At 40.4% G+C, this 14,319-nt stretch overlaps 1 protein-coding gene across 2 annotated transcripts in view; it reads right to left on the reverse strand.

Moving 5' to 3' along the window:
* The window catches only part of STK38L (serine/threonine kinase 38 like), a 50,414-nt gene continuing 36,095 nt past the window's right edge, over window positions 1-14,319 (reverse strand). For both annotated transcript variants that reach the window (XM_063134229.1, XM_063134230.1), the window contains 10 exons: window positions 14,011-14,094; window positions 13,418-13,541; window positions 12,077-12,231; window positions 10,074-10,176; window positions 9,397-9,458; window positions 9,042-9,159; window positions 8,291-8,414; window positions 4,278-4,373; window positions 3,211-3,302; window positions 1-482 (listed from right to left, as the gene is read on the reverse strand). In XM_063134229.1, the coding sequence (XP_062990299.1) occupies window positions 355-482; window positions 3,211-3,302; window positions 4,278-4,373; window positions 8,291-8,414; window positions 9,042-9,159; window positions 9,397-9,458; window positions 10,074-10,176; window positions 12,077-12,231; window positions 13,418-13,541; window positions 14,011-14,094 (1,086 nt within the window). In that variant the 3' untranslated portion in view covers window positions 1-354. The remainder of the gene's footprint in view (window positions 483-3,210; window positions 3,303-4,277; window positions 4,374-8,290; window positions 8,415-9,041; window positions 9,160-9,396; window positions 9,459-10,073; window positions 10,177-12,076; window positions 12,232-13,417; window positions 13,542-14,010; window positions 14,095-14,319) is intronic.

Genomic DNA, 14,319 nt, shown 5'->3' on the forward strand with positions numbered 1-14,319 from the left:
CAGAGACATATTTGACCTTTATACAGACACACAGGCAGTGCAGATACAAAGAGGGTGTCCATTCCATTGTTCTTTTATTCCAGTACCTTTGTTATAATAAAGTTAACAAAAATATTCACTATTAAAAAAAAAGGGGGGGGGAAAAGAAAGAAAAAAAGCCAGCTGGCACTGCCAACTAATTCTTGTAGTAGTCTTAGAAATCCTAATCCGGTAGAATTTCCTAATTTCTCGGTGAAGTCAATGTGCACCAGTCTGTCTGTGTGACCATTTCAGTGTATCGAGATCTACGCCAAGCGGGTCTTGGTGATGCAGCAGCTACCTGAGTTCTTATTTATGTTTTATTTCTGCTGTATTTCATAACTTCCCTGCTTTCATGTAAGAAGGGATGGATCCACGCTGAGTGAGCCCTTCAAACCTCTTGTAGGTGTAATTAAGGAAAACCCAGTCTTTGGACTTGTAGTCAGGTTCTGTGGTGTTTGGCACTAGAATGTAAAAATAATGGTTTTAAATACACACATATAGAAGAAGTCAAGTTAAATTAAAAAAAAAACAACCCTCAATCATAAGGACTTTGAAATTATACAGGTAAATGGCACAGCATAGAATAGACTTTGCTTGGGATCTGAAGGTGAACAAACAGCATAACTAAACACACACAAAACTCAGGCCTTCTTCAGAATGCTTGGGATAACATCTTTTTCATCCAGATTTAGGTAGCATGTAGTGATTGCTACCAATTTGGATGGCTTTAAAAGGGGGTTAGACAAATTCCTGGAGGAGAAGGCTATCAATGGCTACTAGTCCTGATGCCTCTATGCTACCTTCAATATCAGAGGCACCAAGTCTATGTTCCCCACTTGCTGGGGAACATGGGCAGGAGGGTGCTGTTGCACTCATGTCCTGTTTGTGAGTATCCCGTTGACAGCTGGTCGGCCACTGTGTGAACAGAATGCTGGACTAGATGGACCCTTGGTCTGATCCAGCATGGATATCATGTTCATATTGCTCAGATCCCAGTATCCCCTTTTCTTAATTATCTGCACTAACTTACTCTTTTTTATTACATTTTCTTCAAACACCTAGTTCTCCTAGTTCTTGCAGTAGCGATCGCTAGCCGAAGGACTAAATCTAAATCTAAATCTTAGTGGACTAAATCTAGCCCACTAAGATTACCTGAACACCCTCACCTTTCAAATCAAATACTATGGATTTCTACAAGCATCAACCTAGAAGCAATAAACAAACAACTTAGATAGGAAATATGGTTGAGTAACCCATTTAGCTTGAACTTCGTTCTTAAACAGGTCATAGAGGAAAACACATTTTTAACCAGAATGTGTTTCTGGTTAAGGGTTTCCTTGGTACAGCTTGCCTATATCACTTTTATTTTATTTCCTTAAATCTCTTGTTCCAATAGAACATTTATTATTATCCTACCTCCCCCACCGCCAGCCCAGTTCTAGTCCCACTTCTGACTCTGATCTTCTTATACCTTTTCCCAGGTTGCTCCTTAGGTCTAAGTAAGTCTCCTCTTTCTAGACATCACCACTTTGCCTTTACATCCCTTCAAAATTTGTGTCATGTCCATAAAGCCTTTCCAAGAACATCTTTGGATCATATAATAACTATTTTATACTATTATGTCAAGAAATCTATTTCCCTTCTGTATCTCAGCAGCCTGTAAGGTTCCATTCCGTGAGCCTGAGCCTGCACATATTCGTTAGGCCATCTATGTGTATTATCTCGCATTGGCTTGAAGGCCTCAGCAGCACTTTTATTAACTGAGCTGAACAAGTTCAGCTGAGTTTTTGTGGGAACTTTCTGCACGCACACACCCCAAGCCCAAAAAGACTCTTTCAGTTAACTTGTGGTTGGCTAGAAAGAATGACCTTCGCTACACCTGTCCATCATCTTTGTCTAGCTTCGTTTGGCCCTTTCCCTTGTTTGCTTGGGATTGCTGGTTTCTGAGGTTCTAATCTATTGAAGACCCGTGTCTTGATACCTATAGACAGGCTTTGTTATTTTGCCATGTAAGTACTGTTTCCAAAGACTGCTCTGTTTTGTTTTATGTTATCCCCTTTCCCTTTCCTGTAAATAAACCTACCACCTCTCAGAATTGAAAGTATGTGCTCTATTCCAATTAAGCCTTGGTACTAAGTCCAGAAGTTTATTTTTGGTTACTGCGACTGTCTCAGATTTTGAAATAGAGGGTGCCAGCTTGCGCCCTTATTTCTTAAATCCTACGGGTGTCTTGTAAGATCTGAGAGTCCTCTGGCACAGGCTGCGTTGGACGTAAGGGGTGGGTGGGGTGGCAGCCTACCTTGCTGGGTTGGTGTTAAGTCTGAGCAACCTTTTGTTCCTGCCTACACTGCTACGAGTTCAGGCAACCCCCCCTTCTTCCCCATCATATGTCACTTGCACTGGACAGTCTGCTAGCAGCCCCTCCAGGCTGCTCTTCCGTCAGACTGTCTTCTCTCCGTTCTTTTGTCTGTTAATTCGATCACAAGTTCATAAGGCTGGAAATGTGTCACTTTAGTGCAGCATCCAGCACACTGCTAGGAAAGTCCAGTTTTTGCTCACTAGAAGCCTGCAGCCAAAAGTTTAGCTGGTTGATTCAAATCAATGTGTGAACAACATACTTTTGCTGGTTTCCTCTGCAGCCACTCTCTCTCAGACTCCCCCTCTCATCTCCTGCCTTGTCCAATTGTTATCCAAAGCACCTCTGCTTCCCATATCCTACAACCACAATCCTTCACCTCTTCCTTTCCTCCACTTCCTCGACATTTTATTTTTAACGTTTTACAAATTTCTAAACCAACTCTTTTATACGAATAAACCCAAAGAGGCTAGAGCCCTTCTGTTTCCTCCGTCAGATGTGTTTAGCTCATGGCAAGTACAATCCCTTCTGCATGCATTGGCCCTCTGTGACATTAGGGCAGCTGAGCCAGTCATTAATCGACAATACTCAGCGCCTTAGTGCATTTCAATATAGAATGCTCCGAGCTGTGCAACATGTCCAGTGAAGGCTGCTTCATACTGTACAGGCATAGCAGTGCTGTGGAATGCATGGCACTCCCCAACACAAACCTACAAACGGCCCACCGAATTATAAGGGAAGAAGTAGCCATCAGGATAATCAAAACATAAACCCTTCCTCCCCAAATCGTGGGCAAGTTTAATGGGTACTACTGCATCCAAGTGTGCTCTCACCTGGCTGTAAAATATCAGATTCTGGGAATTCATCAAAATTGGAAGTGTCATCAATACTTTTGATTTCTATAGTGATTGCAGCTGGCCTCTCCCTGCAACAAAACACACAGATCAGAGTTGTGACTATAAGCAACTATATTATTTGACAGTACTACATAATCTTGTTTTTAGATGTCTACCCTAGCAGTACTGCCATAAAGGCCCCCCATTTCTCAGCCATTTTCAAGCCTTTATAAAAGTTCCTTAAGGTATAATAATCATAGGTGTCCTGTGAAGTTGCCCAGGAGTCAATGGTGAGATTGAACTCACCCCCCACTCCTGCCTACTAGTGCTACTCCTGGTTGCATGAAAAACAACTGCAAAAACAAAACAAAAACACAAAAACATTGAGAGACTCCAGCAGCAGTTTTTACAGGTGTATTTACTTCAAATGATGTATCTAGCCACACAAAGCTATCACTTGACAGGCAGGGAAATGGGAAGCTTGCAAGTGATCCTTGACTGTCAAACTGGTGCTGAGATCAGTGGAGAGAGAAGAGTCAGCATTCAATTCCGAATGACTGTGTATACTGCATTCTATGTTTATTGGCTTCCTCTTTCCTTCTCCCCACCCCACAAAAAAGACACTTCTAAAAAAAATCCCAACACCCAGACCTTTTCAGTTTCCCAAGACTTAACTTGAAGGTTGCATATTTGTTTGTGGAACCCATTTACAGCTTTCTCAAATTAATCTGTATCTTATTTTAAGCTTGGAGTGCATGTGTGTCTCTTTATGTATACCCACCCACAGGGTATGTTCTCTTGCCACTTCACCCCACCTTTCTATTTCCACTAGATTGTCAACAGACATCAGGTGTTTTCTCCCTGCTCCCATCAATGACACAATCCCAGGGGCCAACTATCAAGTGTACAGACCAAGTCACACATATGTATATGTCTGTACATCTATCTCCAATGCAATCCTGAAAAGTTAACATCACAGACTTCTAGTGAACTTCTTTAGAGGACGTACAGACAAGCCACTTCCTCTCTCCTGTGGCTATACTTTAATCTTTCACCACCTGTACCTGATATGTCCCCAGTCAACACCTTCAAAAAATGGGTGACTCTTAATTTCTTCCACTCCATTGCTACCAGTTCTGTTCTCTGCATCAATGCAGAATCTGAAAGAGAGGGGAAATGGAAAAAAAGTTACCATCAAAGTGGTCAACAATGAAAGATACAAACCCAGAGATCTCATTGCCAACACAGACTACCACAACACCCAGGAGACTGCTCCTTCCACCCATGCCTAGCACAAAAGTCCTTTATCTCCCAAGTTCTTAGGAAATTGTGAAGACATTTGCTGCTTGCAAGAGACTCCCACTTTTTTCTTTTTTTAACTTTCCCATACCAAAGTGAAGATGAGAACAGAACAGCCTCTCCCCCAAATCATCCTGATATGCCTGAGCATTTGGGGAACAAATGTAGAGAAACAAAAAGTGATGGACCTAGCTGGTTTTCATATTGCTTTTTTAACTTTTAATGTTTTTAATTTATCTATACTTGTTTTATGGTTTTAATTGTACACTGCCCAGAGAGCTTCGACTGATGGGCAGTATAAAAATGTTGTTAATAATAATAATAATACCGTATTTCTTCGATTGTAAGACACACACTAATTTCAGTACAACCAACAGAAAAAAAAACCTAAGACACACCCGTGATTCTAAGACGCACCCCATTTTTAGAGATGTTTATATGGGGGGGAAGTGCGTCTTAGAATTGAAGAAATGGGGTAGTAATAATTACAAGATACCCCTTCCAATCACATTTTCGGAAAAAGAGTGACAAAAATAGAATATTGCTAATCTTTTCGTTGCAAATAAATAAATTTGATGATGGGCTAATTGATGGGCTAACAACAGGAATATTTAGGAATATAGTGTGCATTTCAACATTAAAAAACACATAATCCATAGAGCAACCTTGACAATACTATGGTCTGTGTTATCTCCATATTTCAAATGGATTGAGGCCACAATGTAATGTCCTAAGTTAAAACAATCTTATTTTCCCATTTTTTTCAGGGAACAGGGATGTTGATTTTAGTGCTACAACCTTTTTTTAAAAAAAATGGGTTAATTGCTGCCTTTTCTCATTTTACGCTGCTTATTTTATATTGATGTAAAATATATTGTTTAGTCTTTTCCTAATATTTTTATGGTTGGAACCTGCCTTGTTATTTTTTTTGGGGGGGGGGCAGAATTAAGAAGATTAGCATAAATAAAGTGGAAACAAATCAATAGCTTTCTTAAAGTCACTGATGGGTAATGGCAGAAGCGTTCCTTGAACCAAGGGCTTCCCAGATCGTAAGTCATGCTAATATGATCTTTATGGGCAAGAAAGCAGGTCTCTTCTTTCTTAGTTCAGTCAGCTTTCAGAATTTATTGACAATGAGGCCCAGTGGGTGGTGTGGGAGCTGTTGGTGTTGTGCAGTTGCTGGGGCTGGGTGGATCAATGATCTAGATGGGAGACCACTGGAAGCCCCGTGTGGAGCAGGACAGAAGGATAAATAAATGCATTGAGCATTGCCAGTGCTCAAGAAGATTACAATTTTATAAAATAAAACACTTTATTCACTCCAACACCCCCTTTAAGCACATGCTGGAAATCTGTAGCGCCTATTTGCTTTTTTAGGGAGATTTGCCTGGCAACATCTTTGTTTTCTTTTCAGTGCCAAATGAAAACCTTATTTGTCCAGGCCTTTTGGGGTATTTCTGTGGTTATTTGTTCTGTGGTAATTTATCCTGGACTCTTTTAACTGCCTTTTAGTTGTTGGATTTTTTATTGTACTATTATGTTTACAACATAAGCTGTGGCTGAATCTAATACTTGTTCACTTCCTGTCATTTTAATTTGAACAAATGGCAAAGTTTTTAAAAGACTAACTTTAAAGTTCTTTCTGAAAGTCTTTAGGCATTACACCAAAATTCTGTAAAACATTATTGTTATAGTGATGAAATATTGCACATTTAGCTTGTCACATGCCCAGGGATGATTTGGGATTGTGAGAATTCATCTTCAGTTAAAATAATTAGAGGGCATGGAAAGTAAAGGGCAGAAAATCCCTTTGTGGTTTGTGAATGTGGATGTTGGGAGAAATCGGCTATGGATTCGAATGAGTTCGGATTTCTATTAATCCAACCAGCATATTCCACAATGGACTAACTTTTCCCATGTCACATGGATTCTGCAGACTTATGGACCAGTTTTTTAAAAACTTTCTGAATTTTTTTTGCAAATTTAGTCGTAGAAAAATACAAAACGTTTTTTAAAAATGACTGAAAATACACATTTCTACCATAGGCTAAAGTGGAATTTTTTTGGAGCGGGTGGGTTTAAATATTTTGGGGAGATTTCTGCAATTTCAAAAGTGTACATTTGTGCAAATGCAAATCTGCGCAAGTACTCATGAATTCAAGTTTGGGAAATTGAGAAAAATCCAATTCTATCAATGAGTGGATGACAGAACGAAAGGAGCATAACAATCTGCAAAGCACAGATGGAATGGATTTAACAAAACCTATATATCCCTATTTGCATGGCACTATAGTGGTAAAAACAGGAGATGCAATTTGAACAAAGACTTTGAGAATGATTATGAAGTATGACTAACAACGGTGGCTGAAGAGTTGATCACATGCTTCTTTTACACACAAGGTCCCAGATTTAGTCCCGGATACCTTCAGTTAAAGATTTTCAGTAGTTGACTGTGATGCTGGTCAAGGTAGGTGTATTCTTTTGGTACCAGAAGAACTGGCAAGGAGGTTTAGGGATTTCCCAGTTAAGCTCTGTATAATATGTTAAAAGCATAGAGACTTGTGTAGTCTAACATAATGAGCAGGTTTTAGCAGGCCTTAGCAAATCAAGGTAGGCCCCTTGAAGGGCAACCTTCATAGTGGGCCTCTTGCATATTTTAATTGGTGCCAGGCAAATGCAGCTCTTTACCTCACCCTCTGAGATAAGGGTGTAATGTATTATCTCACGCAAAAGCTGGGAGGCTCACTCCTCTGCAGGAATGTTGGGGCCTCTTTTTTCCTAGAGAAGGCAATTAATTTCCTCAGGCCGGGATGCTTTGAGAATCTTCGATGTGTGTGAGTGGTCCATATAAGCTTCAGAACAAAGAAACCAATTCAGTCTCGCTTTAGGGGGAATTGTGCAGCCGGCCTGGAGAACTTGTTTCGGTCTTAGGAGAATTGTTCTGTCTTAGGGACCCAGCGGTACAAACAGGTGGACCACTGCTTTGTGACCTGAAGGGATGTGAGCTTTCTGTGTGTAATCTTTCTACCTCCATGTATTATCTTTGTGTACTTAGAAAACTGTTAAACTTATCCATTTGTAATCTGTATCATTTTAGCACCTATGAATCTGATTTGAATCAGGATCCCATAAATCAATCAATCCATCCAAGACAGTAGGCAATACTGAATTAGATGCACAATGTTCTGACTCTCATAAGGCGGTTTCATGTGAAGTGTGTGTCTATATCATTCCTATGGACTCTGTTATACCATCTTCCATTCCTTCTTAAACGTTAACAAAAAAATGAGAAGAAGTGCCTCGTTTTAGTAAGCTGGTGTCACAGAACACAAATGTAGAGACTCCATTTCATTATCTCAAAATACAAACTACTAATTTACTACCCATTCTACTGAGGTAATTGCAGAGAATATTCTAGACTACAAGTAAGAACATAAGGACATAAGAAGAGCCCTGATGCTGAATCAGACCGAGGGTCCATCTAGTCCAGCACTCTGTTCACACAGCGGCCAACCAGCTGTCGACCAGGGACCAATGAAGCAGGACGTGGTGCAACAGCACCCTCCCGCCCATGTTCCCCAGCAACTGGTGCACACACGCTTACTGCCTTGGAAACTGGAGGAAGCACATAACCATCAGGGCTAGTAGCCATTGATAGCCTTCTCCTCCAGGAATTAGTCTACTGCTAATAAAACTATGTACCATTGTGATTATGCCACATGCAAGAAAAGGCAATGGAAAAGCAGTTCAAAAACTCTGAAGATTATTATCTACTCACTTTAGAATTAAGTCCTTGGCTTTTTCTGAAATGGGTACCTCAGGTGGAAATACTAGGGTCTCTTTCCAATTCATAACTTTCCTATATGTTTCCTGTGGTGTTTCAGAGCAGAAAGGGGGATAACCTGTAGAAATATTTTAAAAAATCAAGACGTTGGAGCCATTTGAACTTTGAAAGGCATAATAAAGTTTTTTCAGGCACCTGTTTTGGGAGCTATTTGAACATCAACCTTAGACTAAATTACAGGAACTTGACATAGTATAAACTTGACATAGGACCTTATATTAATTCTGAAGTTCTTTCCTTGGCTCTCTCACCAGAATCATAAACACAAAAAGGAAAAAAAAAGATATTCTCCTTAAAAATTTAAAAGGAAAAAAAAGAATACCAAGAATCCTTTTTACTTCAATTGTGTAACCTCCAGTCTTTATGTAGCTAAAATGGCTCCACCCAAATATAAGAGGGAGGTATCAGTATGGCCAGGAAAACGCTGAAGTTTGCAGAAGTACAAAAAATAATAGGAAAAAACCTTAAGGGGCAAACCTTCCACAAAACAGCCCAATGAGGACTGAGGATGATCAGTGGAGGAAGAATGCTGATTGAATGTGTGTGTGTGTGTGTGTGTGTGTGTGTGTGTGTGTGTGTGTTGGAAAACCAGGAGTAGGAGAATGCAAGGCAGCGAAGTGGCTGGAACCCTGAACAGAAGCAGCCCACATGGCAACTATTCGTTGCAGATTCCACTTGTTCTTACCTATTAGCATTTCATACATAATCACTCCCAAAGACCACCAGTCACATAATTTGTTGTACCCCGTCTGCATGAAAACTTCTGGAGCAATATAATCTGGGGTCCCAACGGTAGAGTAGGCCTGAAAACAAGATGTTTTTAAGAGAGAGATTCAGCCAACACTTGAGTATTCCAACAAAATCCTATCATCAGTAGAAAAGAAATGTAGAATCACTCATTTGCCATCCCTTATTCACTGACTTAGATGGGATAGGGCAACACGTATATCTATGTGAAGCATGCGAAAGGCTCTCATACTGAAAAAGGTTTGCAGAAAAAACTCAAAACGTTTAACAAAGCTCTCCAGAAAGGTACTTACCAGCTGTCGCCTGTTCTTTTTCCATGTTTCTGCTTTTCTCTTAGAGTTCATATTCTGAAATGCTGGTTCACAAAACAAACAGATCTAAATGAACGCCTTCAATTTTAACAGCACAAGAGACATTTAGTTAAGCCACAATTCCAGTGCTACCTCTGCACGACGGTAGCTGCTTTGGCATGATTTAATCTCAAACTACACTAGTAATCTGTATTTTTTTTTACCTGCAGGGACACATTTTTAAAAACAGAAAAGAGCACCCAAAAATTAGCTCTCCCACCTACAGTGGGACAGGCAAATCTATCACCTCATCCTGCTGTCACCTGTAGACGAAGTCTGGTTTACATGGGCTCACTTCAAAATTCTTTTTGGAGAAGCATGGGGGCTCTTATCTAGCAATGCCTGAGTGTATGCCTTAGCTGACAGAGCACAATGTTCTGTTGAACCCAGTATGAGTGTGCATCAGGTCTAACCCTATTTCTAAAGGAAGAGCTGAACCAGAGCCATCTTATTCCTTCTACAGATTTTCTGTTGACTTTGTCCTCTTTTCCAAAAGAAGTTCTGACAAATGAGACAGGTATTATTTATTTATTTATTTAGCAGGTCTAACCTGTAAGGTACAACAATCAAGGTTTCTGAGGGAATGCGGAACAATCTAAGGTAGAACATGCTGTACTTACAGAAGTCACTTGGTGGATTATGTGTAAGGTTTCTGTAGAATTCAGTTCGGTGAGCTTTCTTTAAACCTGTGCATAGTCCAAAATCAGAGAGTTTTACATGGCCCTACAGAAAGAAAACATTACTTGAGCTTAACTACCTGAAATTCTTAGTAAGTATACATTGCAAGTTTGTAGTTAAATTACCCAATTCAGAACTAGAGGGTAATTACAATAAAAAAGAGTGATATAAAAAGAAGCATAATTGTTCACTCAATAGGCTGAGTTCTATGTATAGTGAGTAAGTCAACATTAGTGATGGACTATGTATGAAGTGCTAATAGGCACATGATTTGTGCTATTGCTTGAAGTAAAGGGAAAGGAAATGGATTAGGAAGGAGGAAAACAATGGTGCTCCCAAGTATGGACTGGGATCAAAATAGCAGCATGTGTGTACACGCACACCTAAAGTGCTCCCAAATATACATAGGTTCTGATGTATATTTCTCTGCAGTTCTGGTGCTGTAACAGTCACCATTTTAAAAGGTTCCCCACTCTAACTTTTAAGAGCAGCATTTCAAGGGAAAGAAAGGGGGAAGCACTGGAAAGGCTGTGGGTTCTGCCCCAAACATTTTTACAAGTGTCTAGTGTGCTAATTCGACACTAAACACCTACATATAACATTGGACTTTGCTGATCCCTGTCCCATTTGCTGCTAATCCAAACAGGAAGCAAAGATGATAGAGCAAAAACTACATATTAGTTGGTACCTCCTCCTAATCTCATTTCCTGTTTAATGCTTGAATACATTACTGTCTGGACACCTCCAAAAAATGAACAAGCTACCTATTCCCAGTTGCTTGTATTTATAATTACTACAGCAATGCGCACCTGAGTAGACTCCACTAAACTCGAAAGAATTTACGTCAGAGTAAACACGACCAAGATTATTGGCCTGTCCATCTAGCAGTTACCGTGGCACATGCACCGGTTTATTCCTTCTTATTTTTGAAGTAATGTCCCCTTTAACTCTGTCTAAAGCCTTCCATCAAAACAGCAAGTATGAAGTAGAGGGGTGGGCAACTTGCGGCCCTCAAGATGTTTTGGCCAACAACCTCCATCAGCCCTAGTCAGCATAGGCAACGGTGGCTGTTCAGATATTTTGGCCTACAAACTGCAGATTGCAACAATACATAGTCACTGCTAACTGCAATGGTGCTGTGAACACTCCTTATTATATGTCTTTTGTAATGGAACAAGTTAACATCCAAAATATATGCTTTCATTAAGGAGAGGGTTTTCAGTCCTATACCCAAGTTAAGTAAGCGAATGTCTGGATGCACTGGTGCCATGAACTGACCGAGGCCATGTTGCTGATGTTAAGATCAGGGCTGGAAAAAGTCTCAGCCATGTGCTTTTCAGCCAGACGCTACAGGGCATACCTCTGTCTGTGCCCATTTTTGGGATCCAGTCAGCAGAAACTAAACAGTCTTGGGTCTCTTGGTAAAACAAATCAATGCTCAGGCAATAGGACATTCACACATAGCTAGGAGCCCTTTCCCATGGCTCAACCGCTGCACCTCCCTGCTTTTTCAATTCTATCATCCCACTCCTCTTCAGTCAAACCCTTCCCTCCTAATTGCAGACTAAAAAGACAGATCATAAACCTGAAAACTGTACAAGTACAAATTACATAAAACCAAGTACTTTTTGTATCACATTTGCACAATGTATAGTTTGTAGTCAGAAATCCATTTAAACAAAACCCACAACAACCCTTGCAAAAATAAGGCTTTGATAGTTTTCAGCTGGTTCAATGAAACTTTTGATTTATATATGAAATCAGATTACTGGAGTTGGGAGAAACTTGTTTTTCCAACTGCTTTTCTTCAGCATTAACAAGACATGAGGGGAACTGGTTTTCTAAGCCAGCCAGCCATGCCTAAACTCTCCAGCCTTTGGGTGCTTCAAATATCCAAGATCCGAACGAAGCCACAAAATGCAGCAAAGGTATAAACATCACATACCTTTGCATCCAGCAGTAGATTATCTGGCTTAATGTCTCTGTGAATGAAACCCAGCTGGTGAATAGCATCAATGGCCAGCACAGTTTCAGATATATAAAACTGTGTTTCTTCCTCTGATAAAGTGTCCTTTTTCATAAGTAAGGTCATCATATCACCTGAATCAACAAGACATATATATTAAAACATTTTACAGTTCAATCGTTTTTGATAATGTGGAAGCTGATACAATGACATGCCTCACCTGTTCCAATTAAGTGACACAACACTTCAAAATAGATTGATAAGGCCCTTCTATTAGGCATGCGAAACACACACGACCCCTTATGCAATCATTTTTATGTCTATATTTAAATGTCCCCCCAACAATCTTTTTTCTTTACTTATTTTAATTGCTTGTTTGCCTTCGTACTGCTACATCACAGAATAAAGCCAAGTGTATTTTATTTTATTATTATTATTTATTTAAAGCATTTTTATAGTGCCGCCTCACCATTTCTGGCATTGAGGCACTTTACAATAACATATAAAACAATTCCATTAAAACCCTCAACCCGCATTAAGACAATTCCATTAAAACCCTCAAACCATTAAAAGCCCTCAACCCCAATTTAAACCACCCCCTCCCCAAACTCTTGTGAAAATAAAAACGCCTTATAAAGGCATTTGAAGCAACTGAGAGTGGCAGCCTGTCTAATCTCCAGTGGCACATTATTCCATAACCGGGGGCCAGCCACTGAAAAAGCCCTGGCCCCGGCACATTCCAATTTGTAGCGGGGGACCATCAGGGCACCCTGCTCCAGAGAGCGAGTCTGCCAATGGTGAGACACAGGAGAGAGGCGAGTGCTCAGGGAGTGCTCAGGTCTCCAGGACCCAAGCAATGCAGGGCTTTATACATGGTCAACAAGACCTTGTAGCGCACCCTAGCAGGCACCGGCAGCCAATGGAGCTCTTGAAGCACGAAAGTGATAGAAGACCACTTCGGGAGCCCCTTGACCAACCTGGCTGCTGCATTTTGTACAGCCTGTAGGCATTAGATTTGCTTCAAGGGGAAGCCCTGTATACAACAGGTTGCAATAGTCCAGTCTGGAAAGAACCAGGGCCTGGACTGCAGTGGTAAGATCAGCCTCTGACAGAAAGGGGCGAACTTGGCGGAACAGATGTAGTTGATAAAAGCAACTCTGAACCACGTCCCCCACCTGTGATGACAAAATGTTTCCCTTCCTTTAATGATGCTTGAGATCAGGAATGGACTACAGGGCTGAGTTTGCCTTCCTCATATGGCTCTTAACCCAAACAGAATAATGCCGGTTTCCACCTGGCTAGTATGGATTATTTACCTACCTCCAGGTAGAAACTCCATGATCAGGTAAAGATTATGTTTGTCCTGAAAACTATAGAACATCTTCACCACCCAGGCACCGTCTGCTTCAACCAGGATATCTCTTTCTGCTCGTATATGAGCCACCTACAGTAGGAGAATTTTGAAAAACACACCAAAATGTTCACGATAACGGGAAAGATAGCCGCTTACCTACTTTCTTGAGTCAGTGTGTGAGAGAGAACTTCAATGAGTGTTTATGTTTTCTGTGCTGTTTTCCGTAGAAGGGGAAGCTTGCATTTGTATTTATGACCATGGATATTAGTCATTTGCTTCTAGGAAAGATGGAAGATGGTTTCCACTAAAATATGTAGTAAAATGCTTTTGCATTATTTTTGTACACAGATGACTCTGTGTGTGTGTGTGTGTGTGTGTGTGTGCGCACAAATGTCATGTGTGAGTTCAGTAATGGGGGCAGACTACAAATGGCTAGCCTCGGGCCCCATCATTGCCTTGATCGGGTCCTGGTGACGATACTATCAACATATATTTCACTCAATATTTCATATATTATCATTGGCTTTTAAGTGCCTAAAGGTATACTAAAGAGACATACCTGCTCTTTCTCCAGCATGTCAGCTTTTCTTAGTATCTTCATTGCATAAATATGACCCGTATCTTTCTTTTGAACGAGGCGTACCTAGGGATAAATTTGTTTTTATTAAAGTGTACTCTTGAGCCATGCACTAGCAAGTCTGCAACACTGGAGATGATGATGATGATGATGATGATGATGATGATGATGATGATTTATTGAATTTGTATACCATGCCATAGCCAAAGCTCTCTGGGCGGTTTACATAATATTAAGACACTTAAAAACAGTTTACAAAAATTTAAAACCACAAAAACATACAATATACAC

This window comes from Elgaria multicarinata, chromosome 9 (genome assembly GCF_023053635.1).
Source record: "Elgaria multicarinata webbii isolate HBS135686 ecotype San Diego chromosome 9, rElgMul1.1.pri, whole genome shotgun sequence".
Classification (NCBI taxonomy): Eukaryota; Metazoa; Chordata; class Lepidosauria; order Squamata; family Anguidae; genus Elgaria; species Elgaria multicarinata.